This window comes from Carassius carassius, chromosome 17 (genome assembly GCF_963082965.1).
Source record: "Carassius carassius chromosome 17, fCarCar2.1, whole genome shotgun sequence".
Taxonomy (NCBI): Eukaryota; Metazoa; Chordata; class Actinopteri; order Cypriniformes; family Cyprinidae; genus Carassius; species Carassius carassius.
The window spans coordinates 6,256,321-6,278,827 of NC_081771.1; the positions used below are offsets into that span (position 1 = coordinate 6,256,321).

The 22,507-nt window shown below is 37.5% G+C and overlaps 3 protein-coding genes across 4 annotated transcripts; all 3 read left to right on the top strand.

The window, feature by feature from the left end:
- The first annotated feature begins 2,699 nt into the window (after positions 1–2,699).
- Positions 2,700–10,917, top strand: LOC132091024 (immunoglobulin-like and fibronectin type III domain-containing protein 1). Its single transcript, XM_059497806.1, is given in 20 exon segments — positions 2,700–2,785; positions 2,878–2,996; positions 3,188–3,317; positions 3,539–3,648; positions 3,751–3,774; positions 3,888–3,933; positions 4,062–4,248; positions 4,348–4,461; positions 4,543–4,711; positions 4,925–5,197; positions 5,692–6,441; positions 7,067–7,363; positions 7,480–7,659; positions 7,788–8,162; positions 8,274–8,359; positions 8,480–8,672; positions 8,908–9,037; positions 9,039–9,202; positions 10,437–10,756; positions 10,873–10,917. Coding segments are annotated over 20 exon segments (3,798 nt in total).
- A 665-nt stretch (positions 10,918–11,582) lies between these two features.
- LOC132160865 (probable serine/threonine-protein kinase kinX) lies at positions 11,583–16,261 on the top strand. The gene is made up of 4 exons (XM_059570578.1): positions 11,583–12,008; positions 13,845–14,323; positions 14,455–14,602; positions 14,683–16,261. The coding sequence occupies exons 1-4, from the start codon at positions 11,745–11,747 to the stop codon at positions 15,901–15,903; spliced, it is 2,112 nt and encodes a 703-aa protein (XP_059426561.1). The 5' UTR covers positions 11,583–11,744; the 3' UTR covers positions 15,904–16,261.
- A 695-nt stretch (positions 16,262–16,956) lies between these two features.
- On the top strand, positions 16,957–22,352 carry tarbp2 (TAR (HIV) RNA binding protein 2). Of its 2 annotated transcripts, XM_059570580.1 has the most exons (8): positions 16,957–17,193; positions 18,826–19,137; positions 19,235–19,304; positions 19,713–19,830; positions 19,917–20,044; positions 20,121–20,313; positions 21,289–21,440; positions 21,501–22,352. In XM_059570580.1, exons 1-8 carry the CDS (start codon positions 17,141–17,143, stop codon positions 21,504–21,506), a joined length of 1,032 nt encoding a protein of 343 aa, XP_059426563.1. In that variant the 5' UTR covers positions 16,957–17,140; the 3' UTR covers positions 21,507–22,352. The 2 variants fall into 2 exon arrangements, with proteins under 2 accessions (XP_059426563.1, XP_059426562.1); XM_059570579.1 differs by having other exon boundaries at positions 16,959–17,193; positions 21,289–22,352.
- The last annotated feature ends 155 nt before the right edge of the window (positions 22,353–22,507 follow it).

The window sequence follows — 22,507 nt, forward strand, 5'->3', positions numbered from 1 at the left end:
CATCGTACAAAAAGATGTCATCCCTGCAGCACTCTGTTGGTATCGGGGCAAAGTTTAAAGTCATAAGATTATCTGTGTTTTATTGGGCCCAGATAATGTGACAACTAGTTTGTGAGAGTTGCTAAGTTGTGTGGGATGCGTAAAGTGCGATCAGCTCCTGTGCATGTGAAATGACACCCTCTGTGACTACATACCCAGCACATAAGTCATAATATAAAAATATTTGTATTTGTGCATCACTAAATTATAAATAGCACATTCCATTAACAGAATTTAACAGTCTCTCAAATCTGAAGGAACATTACCAGACAAAATATATTGCACTACTGAGATGAGTGCTGCTATTGTGGAGTCTTTCAATATAACTTATCTTAAATCTTATTTTACACATCCTTATGTAAGGTCATTGCATAGACGTGGTGTTAAATAGTGTAGCTAATGACTAGATCAAAAAGTGCAATAAAGCATTAATGAGATCCTGTTTTCTGACAAAGGTGACATTAGGCTACATCTTGTCCCTGGCAATGGCAAATGAACAGTCATCACCAAAAAAGCAACTTGAATGTCACTCTCACTATTTAGAGAATAAGTATGACCATGAACCACAGACAGGGCCTCTGTCCCTTTGCCGCTGTAAACCTCACCCAAATAACAGATTTAATGTAACAGCTAATAAGACTGCAGTGCTTGAGAGGTTTCAATTTGGCCCACTACTGTTTTATTGCTGAACAAAATGGAGAGACTGCAATAAATTGCGGGAGTCAAACACGGTTGTGTTGACAGAGAAAGTTAGCTACACGTGAAGGTGAGTTGCTTCTCCTTCTTTCTTCTTTTACTTCTTTTTTTTTCAGACAAGAACATTGAAATATACAATATTACACATTCATCTTTATTAGTAAATAATATGGAAAGCAATCTGAAGGCTTTTTAAAAAATATCAGATTTCAGGTTTGACTTGTAGCCTATATGAGAAGATGCCCAACAACCACAGATCTGATTCTAAGCATTGATGCATATTAAATTTGTGTCCTGTGTTAAATTAATACTTTAGACGCCATCAAACAATGTTAAAGTGCTTTCTTACTTGTGATTGCCAAAGTCAGGCTGAATGAGATCGTTTTATAAGAACTTAATGTAGCAAAGAGTCTGTAGTGCTCTACTAAAACACACTGATCTTTTAACCATATTCTGCTTGTTTGATGAGTGGTTTATCAGTGAAAGGGCTTTACTTTTTCACATACAGCAGTTCTCCTCATATTCTCTAATTATAATAATTCAGTATGATTTGCTCTCCTAAGCTAAAGCGTAATTGCTCTTGTAGCACATCTCTGATAAATTTATGAGGTATGTGACCTATCAAAAGCAGGGGTAAAATGCTTGTAAAATGATTGGCAAGGATCATGTACCCTATCATGGCATTAAAAATAATTTATGTCAGTCTTGTGTTACTTTACATGCAAAATGTATAATATCACCTCCCAATATATCTTTAAATTTTTAATTAAATTACATTTATGCATTTAGCAGACGCTTTTATACAAAGCAACTTACAGTGCATTCGGGCTATCAATGTTTACCTATCATGTGTTCCCGGGGAATCGAACCCCCAAGGAACACTTTTAATCTTTAATTTAATTTTTAATCTTTTTTAAATCTTTATTGGTTCATTGGTTCTGTTACTGGCATAGTTTTTGTTTACTGACTAGACAGTAGGCATCAACACAGTAAAATGGTATTCTATATATATATATATATATATATATATATATATATATATATATATATATATATATATGTGTGTGTGTGTGTGTGTGTGTGTGTGTGTGTGTGTGTGTGTGTGTGTGTGTGTGTGTGTGTGTATATAGCACTTCCCATGTTGTATTTCTACATAGGGCATATTGCTTGAATTTTACCATCTCGTGAAGGGATGTTCACAAGGTGGTATGGGACAGGTGGCTGCAGATAGTTTATTATATATTATTATAGTCCTTATATACACATATCAGCCCTTTATCAGGGTTAAGACCTTATAATCTTCTCAATGACAATAACAAAATTCTGTCTGTATAACAAGAAAAAGAAATGCACCTCATAGAGTTAATCATATCTGTTTGCTATGGTGACACTTTATACTAATTTGTCCCTGGCATTCTTTTAAAAAAACACAAATCCTAATTTTTCTGAACTTTTCTAACACCCTGGTTGCTCACTTCTGTCCAAATATTATATGACACACCCCCAAAAAATGATGTCAGAACTAAAGAAGCCCTTCTGTGTCATGAGGTCTTCATTTAGGATTACATTACGGTTGTTTTAATAAAGATATTTAAACATATTTGTCCCACTTTAACCTGCATTCACCATTAAAAAAAATAATAACAACAATAAAAACTGATTGCATGTGCAATATTCTGATTTTTTCCCCTCTCTTCTCGATTTTAGATAATATTAAATTCAAATTTTGAATTAAAGGACAGTCTAGCATTGTGAAGATGCCAAAGCCAGCAGAAGGAACAGGCGGTAAGTTAAAATCATGACAATCACTGTATGCCAAATGAAAAAATTCTTAAAACCATATGATTAATTTATTTTGGAGTTGCTTTGTTCCATCACCCATGACCTCATTCTTTATCAAGCAGTTAGTAGAAGTGAGGATCAGGAAGAGTTCATTATCAAGGCTGTGATTAAACATCGCCATCATGTGGTCAACAACAAATTCACAGCTTCAAACTCTGAAGATCATGAGACATGAATACCCCATTTCATATTTGATGGCCATGTTTCTGTATAGTTTCAAGAAAACATATTCCATTGTTTTACAGACCTGAACATCATGAAATGATACGTTTTGAAAACATTTTTTTATATATATTTCAGTGGCAGGAAGAGATCCAGAGTGTCTGGTGTCATGGTCACACAACACGTTGAAGAACTGCCACCTGGATCTTCTACTCCTGATTTCATCCGAAAACCCATAGCCTTAACTATACAGGAAGGTAATAGTTTTCTTTTATTTTAATAGTTAATTTTATTTTATTTTATTTTATTTTATATAATTTTATTTTAATATGGTTCATTTGGATCATATGGATCATAGAATATCAGCAGTATGATTTCATTTAAATGGAAAAACATCCATCTATCCTTGATCATAATATTTAACATCACAATTATGTTTAATCTTCAGGCAATCTAGCCTTTTTCAAAGCTGTTGTGAGTGGATATCCAGTACCAGAAGTTTCCTGGGCACGTAACAAGGGAGATATCTATAATTTTACAAAATATGTTTCACGATTTGATGAGAAGAATGAAGAAATATATTCTGGAGGTCAATTAAATTTTCAGCTGTGTGAAGAACAATGTTATCAGCCGTTTAATTTCCATTAATGTTTAAATAATATTACTAAATATTGGTAATATAAATTATAAATAAATTATAATATATAAAATAATAAATACATTATTTTTTTATTTAATGTATTTATAATCCACCCGTGTTTTGTTTTTCTTTAACAATATGTGGTATGGCTTTTATTTCCATTCTACAGATACCAAATGTAGCTTCAGATCAAGCAGACAAATACAAATGTTTTGCCATAAATCCATTTGGAAAGGCGGTTTGTACTGCTGCACTGAATGTCATTAAGGGTACCAAATTCTTGAAGTCCATTTGAATATATTGATCTATTACTGATTAAAATAAAAATGCTGTATCACATATAGCCTTAAATAAGTTTCTCTTCTTTTCAGTTGGATTCAAGAAAAGAGCACCAGGTATTTATGTAACTCAAAGCTAATGGCACTTCAGATTAAATAAACTGTATTGGAAAATATTATGTTTGTTAAAGAGCATTAAAGTGTCAAAATAACTATGTCTAATTTTTCAGCCCCCAAAAGTGACCCTGATGAGTTCAGAAAAATGCTGAAGAAAACGTCTCTATCTCTATTTTTATATTAGTATTTATTGTACTTGTATAGAGACATAGAAAACCATAGTAATAGGCCATTTCTAAGTAACCAAAACAACCAGTCTGATCTGTAATCATACTAAATGCATTTAGGGTTGTGAAGAGAAAAGAAAAACAATGCAAAGAAGGAGAAATCGATCCGAGGTTCTGGGACGTGTTACTGAGTGCACCGAGGAACGATTATGAACAGATTTGTCAGGAATTCGGAGTCACCGACTTCAGACGGATGTTAAGAAAACTTAACCAGAAGAAAAAGGAAAGAGAAGCAGAACAGTCCAAGGTCTTGTTTGCTTTGAGTATCATACTCATTTCTTCACCACTGTTTTTTAATACACATACATTATGAAAAATCCACACTCTTGATTTTTCTGTGTTCAAGTATGTCGAGACAATCCACAGCTTGAAACAGATCGAGGTAAAAACGGATGGCACAGCGGAATTTGAACTTGACATGAAGTTAAAGGATCCTAACAGCAAAATCCTTCTCTTCAAAGTAAGCGCCCTCACTTAAACAGCCCCAGTGTCATCAACAGAACTACTCTGAGAGTAATGAACTTCAATTTACTATTACCAGGATGGGGAAATGCTTGAATATGGAGATGGAACTGATGAGGCCACAAAACATAATATGCAAAAATTTTATGAAACATAATTGTTCGGCATTAGGGATGTTGGCCCTGAAGATGCTGGGTTATATCAAGTGGATGTAGAGGAGGTGAACATGTTCTCAACGTCCCTAATGTGTAAGTAGTTATAATATCAATGCTTTTTATGTTTGTTTGTTTAATTAAGATATTAGAAGTAACTATTATATTATATAGTATTATAAATGTTACAGTATTGCTATTAGGCAACAAGCAATATTTGAAGGTTAAAGAACAGGCTAGTGAAGTGATTTTTCATTAAATTTTTTACTTTTTATATATAAATGTTCAAGAATTGTTGTGTGCCTTCAGTGCCTGGTGTGGAGTTTAATACAACACTGAAAGATACTAAAGTGATTGAGGGGCAGGATGCAGTGTTTGAATGTTCCTTATCGGACCCTGTACACCAAATCACCTGGTGTGTCAATGACATCTCTGTTGAGCATGGGGAAAAATATGACATTACAGTGTCAGAAGACAAGCAAGTCCACAAACTAGCAGTGAAAAACTGTAAAAAAGAGAACAAGGGAGTCTATACGGCTATTGCTGGGCTCAGGTCAAGCCAGGGGACTCTGGATGTGGAAGGTAACTCATTTTTTTCTCTCTTAGGTGAATTGTGTTTACATGCACTTTAAATGCATACGTATACACTACAGGCCAAACGTTTGGAATTATTACGATAATTAAAAAAAAAATGTTTTTGGAAAACCAAGGCTGCATGTATTTGATCACAAATACATTTAGCTCTGCTATCAAAGAAATGAATTAAAATAGAAAGCAGTTCTTTCAAATTGTAATAATAGTTCACAGTTTTACTGTTTGCATTGTATTTTCATCAAATGAATGCAGACTTGATGAACATGACAAAAACATCTTTCAAAAATTATTTCAAACTTTTGACCTCTAATGTACATATATAGACCCTGGTGAAATAACAATTAATTTTCCAGAATAAACTTATTAATACACTGATAAATGTTCTCTGATCATGTCTATTTTGTTGCCAATTTTACAATTCAGAATTTTGTCTGATCATGTATATCACTTAAAGTATATACTGTAACTGATACTGATTTCAGATGATCCCAGTGCCCACGAAAAAGATGATTGTGCAGATGAACTAGCCAGACGTTTAGCAGAAGAGAAAGCCAGACTGCAGAAGGAACAGGACGAGGCGGCCATGAGGGCACAGGCTGAAAAAGATGAAGCAGCCAGGAGGTCCCAAGCTGAAAGAGATGAGGTAGTTAGGAAGGCCCAGGCTGAAAAAGATGAAGAAGCCAGGAGGTCCCAAGCTGAAAGAGATGAGGCAGTGAGGAAGGCCCATGCTGAAAAAGATGAAGCAGCTAAGAAGGCCCAGGCTGAAAGAGATGAAGCAGCTAGGAGGGCACAGGCAGAAGGAGATGAGGCAGCCAGGAGGGCAAAGGCCCAGCGAGATGAGGCAGCCAGAAAAGCTCAGAAAGAACAAGATGAGGTGGCCAGGATGGCCCAAGGTGAAAGAGATGAAGATGCCCGTAAAGCCCAGGCTGAAAAAGATGAGGTGGCCTATTTAGCCCAAGCTGAAAGAGATAAGGCAGCCAACAAGGATGAGGCTGAGAGAGAAGCTGTTGAAAAGATGGCAGCTATGGCAGCAGGAAAAGGCAGTGGGGGATCTAACCTGGAAGATGCGAGTGAGGGTGATGGAACGCGGAAGAAAGGAAAAGGAGGAGATGGTACCTTGGTAAATGGATTAGGAGATGGGAGTGGAAATCATGGAATAGGTCATCGATTGGATTTAGATGGATCAGGTGGCGACTGGTCAAGTGATCATCGTAAGAAGCGGATAAGAGTCGGTGAGCTTATTCCTAATAACATTATAGGTATGCGTTCATGTCTGAAACTACCCATTAATATAAAGTCACCTGTTTCTCAGTGCTGAGATGATGTAATCTGACATATTTCCTATGCACTTTTATCCTGTGACAGTTGACGTATGATGCTGCTGACATGTTTTCTGGCGTGCCCAATAACAAAGATAACACGTCAGCAGCGTTGTACGTCAACTGTCACAGCAGTCGCACTCACAACAGACCCAGAAGAGAAGACAATGCAGAATAAAGTCGTAATCTTTGTTATTTTTGGACCAAAATGTATTTTCAATGCTTCAACAAATTCTAACTGACCCTCTGATGTCACATGGACTACTTTGATGATGTTTTTATTACCTTTCTGGACATTACCTTACATACATTTTCAATGGAGGGACAGAAAGCTTTAGGTCTAAATCTAAAATATTTTAAACTGTGTTCCGAAGATGAACGGAGGTCTTAATGGTTTGGAACAACATGAGGGTGAGTAATTAATGACATAATTTAAATTTTTCGGTGAACTAACCCTTTAAGCTTGGTTGTTGGATGTCTAATCAATGGTTCTACCTTTGTGACCCATCAGTACTCTATATATTTTTTGTTTCTCCAGACAGGCCAACTCCACCACAAGGACCTGTAGAAATCGTAGAAAGCTCCTTGTCTGCCATTGCATTTAAATGGAAACCCCCAAAGGATGATGGTGGTTGTCCAGTGACTAATTACAACCTGGAGCGACAGCAGCTGGGACGGAACACCTGGACTAAAATAGGAGACATTCCTGGACAGCCTACCTACAGAGACACAAACATAGATTGTGGCCGAAAGTACTACTACAGAATCCGGGCAAAAAATGTTGAGGGCTTCAGTGAAGTCTTGACAACTAATGATATTGCTGCTGGCACTTTGGGTGAGATTCTTGATTTCTTACTGTATTTTGATGTAGTAAATTATCAGTTGTTAGTCTTTAAAAAAAAAAAGGAAGTGTGGTTTATACATAATAAAATGTGTTCTTTTTGTTCTCAGCATTCCCTGGCTCTCCTGCTCCTCCTAAAATAGTCAGTGCCTTTAACGACTCCATTAACTTGGCCTGGCTTTCTCCCTCCAGCACTGGAGGGGGCAGTATCATTGGATATAACGTTGAAAAATGCAAAAAAGGTAGCAATTTTTGGAGTCATGCAAACCCAAAAGATGATCCAATCAGAGGTACTGAAAATAAATTTACATATAATTTGAATAAAATATTACAAATATTAATTTAATTTAATTTTAAGTAGCCAATTTGACTCTCATTTAAAATACAGCACAATTAATTTTTTTCATTTTATATTTAGACAAAAAATGTGCAGTAAAAGATGTAATCGAAGGTGTGGAGTATGAGTTCAGAGTGAGTGCTATTAACACATGTGGTCCTGGGGAACCAAGTGGGCCGTCTGAATGTGCAATTGCAAGGGACCCCAAAAGTAAGACATGCTCAACAAATTTATACTCAATACCACAAATTTATACTCAATATTTTGTGGAAATCAGACCCACAGACCAACTTGAGTGGAGCCGTTGCAATACAAACGCAGTGATTCAGACTTCCTTCACTGCTGTGGGATTGAAGTCAATGACCATGTATTGGGTTAGAGTGATCGCAGTCAATGAAGGAGGAGAGAGGCTTCCACAGAGCTTCGACAATTACATCATTGCCATGCCTCCTACAGGTAAAGATGTTTTTTTGTTGTTGTTGCTGTTGTTGTTGTTTTGAATATCTTTACATTTTTGCTTTAGAGTTCACACAAAGATAAGTTAATTTGCCTTATTTTACTTTTTAGTAAAGCCAAAGTTAAATGACAAAAAAATGAAAAGTTTCATGGTTGTTAAAGCTGGAATCACTGTTCGTGTCAGTGTCAGTTTTGAGGTAGGGTATCAAAATAAATCTTATTTTACCAAAAGCATATTCACACGTGACAAAATATGAACACTCTTTTTGTATAGTACTGTATATCAGGACTGAGTATTTGTTTTATTTTATCCACAGGCCTCTCCTTCACCAGACATAACATGGCTAAAGGATGATGTTCCTGTAGCCAAACATGTGACAATTACTAATTTTGAAAAAGTTTCTCAGCTATTTATTTACACCTCAGAGCTGTCTGACACTGGCATTTATACTGTCAATGTGAAGAATATGGTGGGCCAGGACACCTTCACTATTGAAATAAGAGTAACTGGTAACCAAACTTTTTACATTTCTTACCTAAATCTTAACTAATGTTTAGGAGATGTCATTTTAGTAATATTTCTAAATATTATTTCATATTGTTATAAATGGCAACAATATATCAAATTAATGTAATAAATGAAAAATAAATTAAATTTCTATGTGAATATCAAAACTAATGGTATGGTTCTCTACAGAATAATATAGGGATACTGTATGCATACCTGTTTATTTTTCATCTCCAGATCATCCCAAGCCTCCAGGTCCTGTAGAACTGGAACAGCATGTCCAAGGCACTGTGACTCTGTCATGGACTCCTTCTCCTGATGAGAAACGAGACAACCATCTGCATTACATGGTGATGAAGCGGGACTCTGCAGCAAACATGGCTTACACTGGTTGACTGTTTGTTCAACAACAAATTCACAGTCATTAACATCTAGCCTGGAAGAGAGTACAATTTCAGAGTGTTTGCCAAAAATGATATAGGTCTCTCAGAGCCCTCGATGTCTCCAGTTTGGGGAATCACAAAAAAAAGAGGTTTGTGGATGATTTGTGGATACGTTTTATATATATATATATATATATATATATATATATATATATATATATATATTAAAAAGAGCAGATGACATGAAATAATTTTTAAATCTATTTTAAACAGCACTGATTGTTTCATTTTTACTACAGATTTTAAATGGATAGTTCACCGAAAAATTCATCATTTAATCACTCTCAGGTTGTTCAAACCTGTAGTTTCGTTCTTCTGTTGAACTCAGAAGATATGTTGGTAATGCTGATAACCAACAGTTGATGGTAGCCACCAACTTTCATAGTATGGGAAAAAAAAAATTACTATGGAAGTCAATGATTCTCTCTCCACCTTCAATACCACGACTTAGGTGCCCTTGAGCAAGGCATCGAACCCCCAACTGCTCCCCGGGCGACACAGCATAAATGGCTGCCCACTGCTCTGGGTGTGTGCTCACAGTGTGTGTGTGTTCACTGCTCTGTGTGTGTGCATTTCGGATGGGTTAAATGCAGAGCACAAATTCTGAGTATGGGTCACCATACTTGGCTGAATGTCACTTCACTTTCACTTTCACTTTCATGGATTTTTCATTTTTGGTCCAACTATCCCTTTTTGACTGCATTGCCTCAGAGACATTTAAATGTCAAATATATTAATATACATTTCAATCTAAAATCTTGCTAGTGATGAAAAAGAATCCATAGTCTCATTATGCACACACTACCCAAATAAATAAGCCTGAAAACAAATTAGGTTTGAACACTCAATGGTCTCGGCTGCATTACAACCAGCAGTGCAGTGGTCTAGGCTACTTGCCATTTAACAGACACTTTTTCCCAAAGCAATTTACAGAACACTAATTGCAATAAGTCCCTTGGAGAAGCCAGAGATAAGTGTCTTGCTCAAGGGTGCAGTGATGATAGAAGATCTATGAAACTCTATTCATGGGTCACCCTTATCCAGGTTTATACTTCTGGGATTTGTGATGCTGTCCCTGACACATCACCACTAAACTATCTCCTCCTTCTTCTGAAAATGTTGTTCCTATTAAGTTGACTGCTGCAGTACATGGTGGCCTATTACATTAGCTCTGGATAATTATTTTGCCAGTGATGGTGTGCACTTCATATGCTTCATAAATTTCTCACAGCCTTATATTGAACCTTCATCTGGGCCAATGAACAAATTAGAAATTACTAGAACTAAATAATCACCTTTTTGCAATGTTTTCATCTCTTTCAGAAACATTCACATATAGCATGCCTGTAGCAAAGACCATCGACTTCCAGGCAGCCCCAAAATTTATTGTTCCTTTGAAACTTCACACTGATCCACCAGGTTATGAGTGCTATATGAGCTGTGCTGTGACGGGCAACCCAACCCCACATATTACCTGGTACCATAATAATGTCAACCTCAACACAAACCCCAACTACTACATCACAAACGTGTGTGGTGTTTGTTCACTGCTCATCCTGAGGGTTGGACCCAAAGACATGGGAGTGTACAAGGTTGTAGCTGAAAGCCCTCTTGGTCATGATGAGTGCTCCACCAAACTTACAGTCTTCTATTTTAATATTAACCTATTTTGGTTAATGTTTTAGATATGAGGTTTATCATTCATATATGAATAACTTTTATGCAACAACTACTACTTTTCTGTTTTCTTGTTTTACAGAGTGAAGAAACTTCAAACAACACAGGCTGTTATCATATTTCTTGAAAGTGAAATAAATGTAATAATTGATGTGATCTTAAATAAAAATAAAAAGGAATAAAATAAAAAGATATCTCAACATATATGTATTGAATGATCTGTCTGTTTGTCTACCTACGTATAGCTAAGCCATATCAGCTAAGAAAATCCTGTTTCATTTCTTTAGAAGCATCAGGTTACCTTGAGATGTCTCAAAAGTTAGAAGCCATCTCTGGCAATCTAGTGTATAAAGTCACAACAGGCAAAGATATCCAGCCATTAGTTATGTTTACATTCAATAAAACTCAATTGATAGCCAGATGCAAAGCTTCATAGCATTCATCATTGTAAAATTACACAAGTTTGGACCCACCAAGACTCCTGGAGCCAAATAAATAGTGCAATATAATTCTCATCCTTGAACGGCCTACCAAAAGTCTTCGTACTGTATGTCTGCTGTAAATCTAAAGAGAGACTTCATCATCAACCTGAAAGTTTTAGAGATTGTGCAAAGCAGAGTAAGAGAAAAAAAAATTAAACTGCACAATGTTCTTGATATTTAAGCAAATTATTTTATAAAAGGCTAAGGATCAGGACAGACAGACAGACAGATAGATATATCTGAAAAATTCTGAAGGTAGGCTAAGTTTGTACGTGGCACACACCACCATGAAAGTGAGACCGCCTCCAGTGCACAACGCCCCCTACTCACGCTCCTCGTGCTTGAAAGTTCTCTTTTGATTTTCCCCATCGTTGTGGCCCAATACCGCGTTGAGGTCGGATAGAGCGCTAACCAAATCACTGAGTAAGGGGGAGTGTTACAGTCTACAGTGCAGATCATCCGCGAAGCCAAGATGACCAAGCGCAAAGGAAAAGGTACCAATAAACAGGACGACAGTTTGCTGCTCTTGGAGACGCCATCTGTAACACCACCTCGGAGATTTAAAGAATATGCGGTCCCTGCCATTGTTTTCTTTATTTTCGCTGTCGGGGGATCAACGGCAGTCTGGTTCTGCAGCCAGCAGCAGCAAACCATCGACAGTCTAACAGAGACAGTCAATGCAATGCAACTTAGGATAACAAAGTTCCAACAGCAGTTGGGGATGGGTAATGCACAGGTATTCGATTTTGAAATACTTTAGGATAATTAACGAGTTATAAAAATTGCATTGTTTGTTGTTGCAAGTTAACTTTTAAATCAAATAATCCAGTTCATGACTTTTACGCACAGGAAAACACACTGTATGCGCATTGGAACATTATGTACTTAGCGCATTCTTGCTCAAGTTTGTATATTATGGTCAAATTTTGAATAATTTGTAATGTGATTGTAAAAATACATAATGCTAACGGGTTTGAATGTATGAGACCATGTGTCATTTGAATATTCCTTTCGCTGAATTGTGTCATGTTGCTCCCAGGCCATTAATAGTCTGGTCGGAGAAGGATCGTGTTTCCTTTTGCCAGGCTGACCTGTTTAAAGGACATTATCCAAATAGTATCCTAACCAACATGTAAAAGTAAAGATAAATAAATACGTAAATTACGCTTTCATTTGAAAGGCAGTCAGCACTGCATTAGTGATCAGAATATTATGTATAAAGTAACCCTTTCATTTAAAATGTCAAACATTTTTCCTTTCACTGGTGATTTGTAGAACTGTAGTATTAAATGTTGTCATTCACATTAATACGTCTTGTCAAATCTACAGCCAATAAAACAGTACACCATCATTCCATTAACTTTGGGTTAAATTTCTCATTTCCAATAAATATAGCATAAATAATGTTATTGTAAAATAATGAAACATTTAGTATAAGTAGTACTTTTATTTTATCAAATGTTATTTGAATTTGAATTAAAAGAAGTGTCTCTATTTTAAATGTCAGTGGTTTTACAGCAACTTAAACTCAATAGGCCCCTTTGTGGAAAACATTCTAGGAAATCTTTCCAAGTCATTTGCTGTGAGGGGTTAATAGTAACCACATGTTGTTGTTGGGTAAACCAGCTTTTGCTCTTGATGTTTTAAAATGCCACTGGTGTTGGTGGTGTTGGTGTTGGTGGTGGTGGTGGTGGGGGGGGGGGGGGGGGGGGGTTGGGTGTGGGTGATGGGGTGGAGCAGGGGAACGCAAGGCAGGATTAAGAAACGCTGCTTTAGAACATTGATTTTGAAACTTGTGAATCCATTAGAATCATTAGAACACAGAATCATGATTTATATATGAATAGATTTTCTTCGTGCACCCCTAGTTTTGACAGCATGGCAACAACTCTTCCTCATCTCTAAAGCAGTGCAACATGGCATGTCAGGTTGCATGTTTTGGGGGCTGGGGTTTATCAGGGTTTGTGACATCACAAACCCAAGAAGTAACTCATTGTAGTCCCTACAAGCCATTTTTGTAGGCATTAAACTGCCATAATTTTAAAAGATGATATCTTCGTTTGCATTGAACTTTCAGTGTCATAACTGAAACTGCAGATATTTTTTATGCTCAAACAGCAAAATTACACACTTACTAATGTAAAAAAATGTGAAATCAACAACCCCTTTAAGATTATAATCAAATTATGATAACATTAATGTATGTATTGTCATGATATTTCTTTGGTAACTACCTAATACAAAGATCATTGCCATCGTTTTTAAAATACTTTCCTCTTCTGAATCAGTTGAATCACAGAACTCATTTCTAGTGTAACTACCTGCCAACACCACTGACGAGAGCATGTCATGAACAAACTTATACATTTGGTGTAAAAAGTGGACTTGTGTGAAATTATTTATTAATTACTAAACACTGTAGATTTAATGTATGATTGATGAATTTTCAGATGTGAACTGCAATTGTAGATGGACATGAAAGTGGTTAGGTTCAATAAGTATCTAAATTGGTGAAATGCTGCATATTGGTCAGAACTTCATTGCAATTAAAATATTTTGTTCATATATCTAGATTGCCAATGTGGGTGTTTTTGAAGAACGTCTACAAGCACTGGAAGAAGCCTACACACAGGCCCAAAAAAAGGCAGATGTTGCACTGGCCACTTCAGAAAAAATTAAATCTACTGATTTTCAAAACCAATTCTGGTCTCTTCAGTCTGAGATGAATGGCAAACTTTCTGAACTCCAGCAGGAATCTGTTTCCACTTCAACATTGAATGCTGTGGTCAAGAATAAGACAGAAGAGATAGAAACACTGAAGCAGAGGCTTAATTCTATCCTTACTGCGAACTCTGAGGTAGCTGTTACCATTTCTGGGCTCACAGACACTGTTTTGTTCACTAAATCACGTCTTGACGAGCAAGTGTCCACTATGGATGGTCTCACATCTGAGTTGGAGGAACAAAGAATGGAACTTTCAAGTCTGAAGGAATCCTTTATCAGCAATAAGAAGGCTCTTGAAAGAAACCGACAGAAGGTGATGGACATCAAGTGAGTAACCTGAAGGACTGTGTAGAATCTTAGTTTATGGTATTCTCTCTAGAATTTCTGGTCTTTAGCGGTTCGGTTTTGTTACTGATACAGATTATTCTTAATTCATCTTTATTTGTTCTTTCTGCTAGAGACCTCCTGGAGATGGAACAGGCAAGAAGATCCCAAGTTCTTGAGGAGCAGCTTATGGCAGTCCATAGGAGTCTGGAGGACCATCAAAAGAGTACTCATAGTCTTCACTCTCACCTTGCTGCCCAAATTGAGATCATCCAGAGTCAGGTATAGTCCTAACTGTTTCATTTTTTCCCACATATGATCATTTTGACATGTCACATCCTAATGTCCTTTATATGTTTCAGATGTTATCTGAAAGCCAGCAGTCCAGTTCAGAGGAAAATTTTCCAGTAGAAGAGCAGCAAGTGGAGCAAGCAGCAACTCAGGAGGAAGTTCCGATCAAGGATGAAGAAGTAGAAACAAAGGAACAAGCAATTACTGAGGAGGAAACGGTAGAGGAGGTTCATGATGAAGAAGGGAAGCGAGTAGTACCTGAGGAGGACGAGACAGCTGAGGATGTTCAGGTTCATGGGGAAGAACCTGTTGAAAAGCAAACCAATGAGAATAAAATTCCTGTGGAAGCTGAAGTCAAAGAAGATGTTGCTGAAGAGCAAGCAGTAACAGAGAATGAACAAGCTGATGAGGTTCCATTCCACCAGGATATTATTGAGGAAGCAGTAACTCAACAGGATGAAATGGCAGAGGAGCTACAGGTATCTGACAAGGAAGTACCAGCTGAGGAGGTTCAGGTCCTCGGGGAAGAAGAATCTGTTGAGAAGCAATTAGTAACTGAGGAGGATGTAATAACTGAGGAAGTTGAGATCAGTGATGGATATGTTATTGAAGAGCAAGCAGTAACTAAAGGGGATGCGATATCTGAGGAAGTTCAGGTCAACGATGAAGATGTTTTTGAAGAGCGAGCAGTAACTGAAGGGGATGCGATATCTGAGGAAGTTCAGGTCAACGATGAAGATGTTTTTGAAGAGCGAGCAGTAACTGAAGGGGATGCGATATCTGAGGAAGTTCAGGTCAATGATGAAGATGTTTTTGAAGAGCGAGCAGTAACTGAAGGGGATGCGATATCTGAGGAAGTTCAGGTCAATGATGAAGATGTTTTTGAAGAGCTAGCAGTAACTGAAGGGGATGTGATATCTGAGGAAGTTCAGGTCAACGATGGAGATGTTATTGAAGAGCGTGCAGTAACCGAGGGGGATGAAATAACTGAGGAGATTCCAGACCAAGAAGAAGAAGTTGTTTTTGATGAGGAAGACCCAACTTCCATAGAAGAAACAGGAGCTGACAAAAGTGTGTCAGAGGCTGTTGACAACTTCTCTGAAGATCAGGTAGTTGAAGATATCAGTCAGGAGCAGACATCACAGGAGCAATTAGAAGAAACTGAGAAGCAGAAAGACTTGGAAGAATTTGAAGAACACGTGCAAGACTCTGAAGAAGAAGAAGAAGAAGAACCTACTGAGGAGATTGTGGAAGAGCTAGATGAAAAAGCCATTTCTATCAATGGAAGTTAAGTTTCTGAGAGGATGATGGTTCAAAATAAAATACTTTTTCTGAGGACTTGAAATGATCCAAAATGAATCATGTGATGCATAGTATTTCACATTTGTTGAAATGTTCCTCAGTCTTACGTTGTATACCCTAAAATGAACTTTGAACCTAGCAATGAATTTTTCAAATCCAATGGTGAATTTGTTTTTCTAGTGATATCTCTTTAAATGTTGAAGTGCTCTGTTTACACTGAAATGTAGAGTGTGTGGATGTTGTTGTACTAGGTTACACTAAAGAATTGATGTGTTTTTCATACAGCAGTTTGCCAGCTAACTAACCTCAGGAGTGTCACTTGAATAAACAGCTTTTTATCTTTTTTTTTTTACTATTTCCCTATCCCAGCCTCTCTCTCATCTGGTGTTTAGTTGTCTGTTGAAATGGGACACATGCTGTGTGTGTGTATATTTGCAGCTCTTAGGTCAGGGGTTCAGGAATGTGCTGCTGGTCCTGGACACTGGGGACATGTGTGTCCCATTTGTAACTATAGTGCTTATTTAAGCTCATCAAATGCCTGAAAGACGAGATGTGTACCTTGTGCCCTTCTCAACCAGACCACAATTTATACTGAAACCAAGTCCCAATAGTGCTGTTCTAGGGCAAGCAATGTTGCTAATTAAATTTGATTATGTACAGCTTTTCTCTTTGTGCTGTTATGACATAAATTAACAGGAACAGAAGTTATAAAATATAATAAATTAATAATCGAGAATAATATGTAAGGGCAGAAGACTTTGAAAATCATTTTACTGAGAAAAAAAGAGAGATTTTGTTATGACAAGAGGTTGCTTGGCAAAATTTGTTTTGAATGTTTTACTTTTAAATTTGCTTATTTGTAATTCTTATTATCCTCAATGGTCAATTTTGATTATCATATTAGTTTTTAAATTATTTTTAATGCGTATTATTATTATTATTATTAAAGGTGAAATTTGACCCGGACATGTTTTTGACAGGCTTTGTGGCATTTGTCAATGTCGAGACTTTTATTATGAAAGCTAATGGCAACTCTTTCGGTTCGCTTCATAATTCCGTCCGGTTGTGTTGTGTGATGCGGGATGGTGTGAGAGAGTGGGGTGTACTGTCTCCTCGTGCCTCAGTCATTCCCGCTCGGAAACTTATTAATGATATCAGGGGGATTACAGTCACCTCGGGGGGTTTCTGCAGTCCGAAACAAGTCGGCTCTCTATCTGTTATTGGGGAATGAACGACGAGAAAAGCCCGGATAACGGCAAGAGAAACTCTGGGTATACCAGGTGAAGATGAATCACCGACAGACTGGCTGTAAACTCGTTAAATGACCACGACAAAATCATTCGAATCATTGTCTAAACTGTTAAACAAATGATCTCTATTGACATTTGTATCACTATTTAAATGGAAGGTTTAAAGTAACGTTACTTCCTAAATCGAACGTTAGAATCACTGTCCAAATTTAACATTTGAATACCTTTTGATTCCAATCGAAAGTTCGAACGGTCTAAATCGAAAATCGAATTACATTAACATTAGATTCGACTATGCCCAAAATGCGGCTCACTAGGTTTTAAAACAAACAAACAGATACAAAATTCCTTGAAATGACTTTGGATCTTATTCTCGTTGAAAGTATGGTTTGATAAATGACATTCACTTAAGATTGTAGGTGATTAAGATTAGTGGTGGACATAGATTTTTTTTTTTATCTAGATTAATCTCACTGTAATCTTGGAATTAATCTAGATTAAAATGGCTCATTTGAATTCTGCCAAAGGCATTCAGAATATATGTGCTACCCAAATAAAATAATGACTAAAAGTAACGTTAAGTCTTTTAGAACGGGTTTCTCAAGCCAGGTGGTGCATTAGACCAGGGGCTCATGTCCTGTTTCCAAAATGTATCACAAAGTGCTTGAGAAAGCTGTAAACTAATTCCACATTGCACAAGGTGCAAACAACCTTAGCCTGTTTCACACATACTCCGTCTGCAGTGCGTATGCGTTTCGTATTTTTTTACGCACCCATGTTAACTGATTCCAGCATTCACGCGGTTGCGGTCCATCAGTGCATTCCAGGAGCGTTGCATCTGCAGCAGTGCAGCGATTGTTCACGTACCGAGTAGCGGACTGCAAACACGTCCTGTGTGAAAGCACAATGAGTATGAGTCCGTTCTGCTTCTGCACAACACACACAATGCACACGGACTGCATACGCACTGCAGACGGAGTATGTGTGAAACAGGTTAGGCAATTCGGTTAGGCATACATCCGTGCTAAAATATCAAGGTGAAAGTCATCATAGATTGCCTAGTATAGACCCAGCTCTCAACCCAACTTTGAGAATAGATTAGAGCCGATATTTTTTTTATCGCCCGATAAGAGTCTCCCGTTAACGCAGTACGTTTACGCCGATAACTGCCCACCACTAATATATATATATATATGTATATATGTATATATGTATGTATGTATGTTTATTTGTGACACTGACATTTGAAGAAATAAGCTTTCCAATGATGTGTGGTTTGTTAGGATAGGACAATATTGGCTGAGATACAATTATTTGTATATCTGCAGTCTTAATATATGGGTATGTGTATTGAGAAAATTGCCTTTAAAGTTGTCCAAATTAAGTTCTTAGCAGTGCATATTACAAAAAAAAATATTACGTTTTGATATATTATGGTAGTAAATTTACAAAATATCTTCACGGAACATGATCTTTACTTAATTTCCTAATGATTTTTTGCATTAAAAAAAAATAATTTTGAACCTTATAAGGTATTGTTGGCTATTGCTACAGATATACCTGTGCTACGTGTGACTAGTTTTGTGGTCCAGGGTCACATTTAGTCTGATTAGACCGCAATATCTAATCCTTCTCTCTGTGGCTTTGTTTCTCTGCTCACAGTATTGAGCAAATGCTGGCTGTGAACCCCGGGAAGACGCCCATCAGTCTGCTGCAGGAATATGGAACGCGGATAGGCAAGACTCCAGTGTACGACCTGCTGAAGGCTGAGGGTCAGGCCCACCAGCCCAACTTCACCTTCCGCGTGTCTGTGGGAGACATCAACTGCACCGGCCAGGGCCCCAGCAAGAAAGCTGCCAAGCACAAAGCTGCCGAAGCTGCCCTGAAAATGCTGAAAGGAGGAATGCTTGGAGGGATCGGAGGAAATGGGATGGAGGGAGAAGGGTTTGTCGGGATTGATATGGAGGGAGAATGGTAAAGACACAAAGATCCATTTTCTCAAAACTGAAGAATTAACAGAGGTTTCTGTCTTTATATAATTTGTGTGTGTGTTTTCTCAAATCTGTTTTAGCCCTCAATCAGAGATTAAATCATCCAGTTCAACGCAACAAGCTGAGTGCAATCCAGTTGGAGCTTTGCAGGTGAGTGGCCATAACTCCAGGCTGGAATATATTACATAAATATGACTACATGTGCAGAAACATGTGCCTCATTTCTAGAAAACATATGATTAAGCTGCAGATGTTGTGTATGCTTCATACTTCATATTAGATTACAAGACTAAGAAAAGTCATTGATGATGCTTTTTGATGTGGCAATTAAGCATGAATTATATTTACTGATATTAGCATTTTTTTTTTTTTTATCTACATCAATCTGTGTTGGCCAATATTGGAAGCAGATATTGTCTGTGCTTGTAGTTTTAACTGTGTATATAGTTTCAAATAATATTATATATATATCCATGATATTGTTATCGCTTAACAAATATATTGTTGATTCAAATATCATGAAACTTATATTTATTGCTTTAATTGCGATTTCCACAGGAGCTAGTGGTGCAAAAAGGCTGGCGTTTACCCGAGTACACAGTCACTCAAGAATCTGGACCTGCACACCGCAAAGAGTTTACAATGACCTGTAGGGTGGAGAGATTTGTTGAGATAGGTACAAACTTGAATTTTTTCTATAGTGGTTATTTTTAAATATGCAGTCCATTCAAAGTAGTGAATATCTTTAATCTTGTTCTTAAGGTAGTGGCACATCAAAAAAGCTTGCTAAAAGAAATGCAGCAGCAAAGATGCTCTCTCGTATCCATGATGTTCCTGTGGACATGCGCAGCAGCCATGAGACCGAAGCAGAAGATGACACCTTCAGTATGGTAAGACGGGCAATATTTACTAAGCTGTAAATGCAGTTTTAGGGTGGACTAATGTAAATTCATCTTTTTGCAACAGCAAACGGGTGGCAGACCAGAGGGGGGGAAGTCTAAAGGTCTCGGCTGCACATGGGACTCTCTGCGGAACTCCGCCGGGGAGAAGATCCTACAGTTGCGCTGTCATCCTCTGTGCCAGCCTGACTCCAATTTCTGTTCTCTTCTTAGTGAGCTTTCTGAGGAACAGCGCTTTGACGTCAGCTACCTGGACATAGGTGAGATACAAAGTTAGTCCAACATGCCCATTAAAGTAATTTAAGTGCTTTAAAGGTGTTCTCTGATGTCCTCAGAGTGTGTATGTTAAGTTTTATCTCAAAATACACCACAGATAATATGTTATAGCTTCTTGAAATTGCCACTTTTAGGGTATGAGCCAAAACGCTCTGTTTATGTGTATGTCCTCTTTAAATGAAAATGAGCTGGTGCTCCCGCCTCCCTTCCGGTGTTGCCAAGTCTGTGGTTTTCTTGCGGAATTGGTCTACTTTAACACTGTTGCTACGGGTTGATTTTCATGTCCGCGGGAGGGTTTTGTTCAGGCAACCCTGATCCCTTCTTAGAAAAGTGCGAGCTTCAAGAGCTCATGCTTGTGGGCGTACCAGTGTTACGGTGACCACGTTACTGACCTCACACATTGCTTGCAAACTCAATTTCAATTTTTAATTACCACATTCCTATTCACAATCATTCTGGGTCGCACGTGAAGGCAGCATTAGTAAAAACAGGCAGAGACAATGGTAGCTTTAGCAACATTAGCCTTACAGAAAGCCAGGAAGCTTTTTTTGGAAAACAAAATATGATGCATGAATCTTACTTTGTCTTGAGTCTAGACGTTTGCGCACGAAGTGTTGGTATCGATCCCTCTTTCAGAAGCAATCTTTGCACAACTCCAGCGCTGAACTGAACTGATCCTCGTTTGTGAGGCAGTCCGGTGTAAAATGTTAGCACAAAGTATAGGACTTTTCAATTTTTTTTTTGAAAAAAGGAAATTTAACCACTGTGTCCTCAGTTGTCATTGGTGCATCCCAACACATGACCCTTTAATGGCTCTTTGGCGCTGACATTGTATCTCCAGCAGCTACAGCAAGAGAACTATTGCGGATGCAGCTTCTCACTCAGGGCTGTGTATATGCTAATAGGGCAGAGAGCGATTTCTTAAAAACTAATTTTTTCTTTGGACTTTGTTCATTCAGAGGAGCGCAGTTTGAGTGGCCTTTACCAGTGCCTGGTGGAGTTGTCCACGCAGCCCATTACCGTTTGCCATGGATTTGCCTCTAGCCTGGATGCCGCACGTGCCAGTGCTGCCCACAATGCCCTTCAGTACCTCAAGATCATGGCAGGGGGGAAATAAACCACACTAAGAGCTCTCCTGTAACATTAATTTTTATTTTTGCTTCCCAGAGGAAAATAGGAAAATCAGGTGAAGCTTACCTCTTCTGCCCCTAGTTGTGTAATCTGAGGGGCTTGTTTGTTTGACGCAGTAGGTGCACTATAATGGCCTGCAAAGCCCTTTTGTTTGAGTCCCTACTGCTACCAGCTGTGAAATCAGTTGGAGAACATACTGATTGCCTAATTTTCACCTTGGATATGACACCAAAAGCATGTGCCCTTGCTCTTCAGTGCCTCCAAACAAAGTCAGGGGACACTATTAATTTGAAACATGAGGGCAAAGGTTCACAGGTGTTCAATGTGTGTGAATTTTTCGCTGCAATTTATTTGGCAAAAGTTGTTTGTATTTTTTCACAAATAACTGAACTTTGCCCGGAACTGTTGGTCTTTTTAACTTTTTTTTTTTCTCCATTTAAATTATGACCGTTCATTTGCTCTGTGACTTTGATGAATTGATGAACCTAGAACAGACTAACATGACTTTTTTAAACTGTAAATATTTCACTTTTTTACATTTTTATTTTCATTATATTTTAGTAATATAAGTTATTTGTAAACATTTATTTTGCTTCATAGAACATATTTGTGAAAAAAAAATGTTTTTCCTCAGCCAATGAAATATAATTTTTAACATAGACCTGACAGTTTGTGGTAAATCTCTACCTCTGTGTTTAAGTGTTTCTGTCTCACAAGCTTCATCATTACATTTGGACTGGCAAAGACTGAAATGTTCATATTCAATATAATAGTATAGGACCAACAACAGTAGTACGTGACTGTGTGACCACTGATGTCTTTTGTACCAAATTGGTGAATCTGTAATCAATTGGATATTTTATCTTGAACAATAAACTTGAAATTGACATTATCTTCTACTTTTTGCTTTTATTCATTTATTATTTAGCAAATTCTATTCATCCTGTTTGCATGTATTGCAAAAATGCAGTCCTGTTGTTCTTATTTAACCTTCCTCAAGATGGCATCAGAATTAGCTTTTAATGTCCGTAGTTGACATGAAGAATG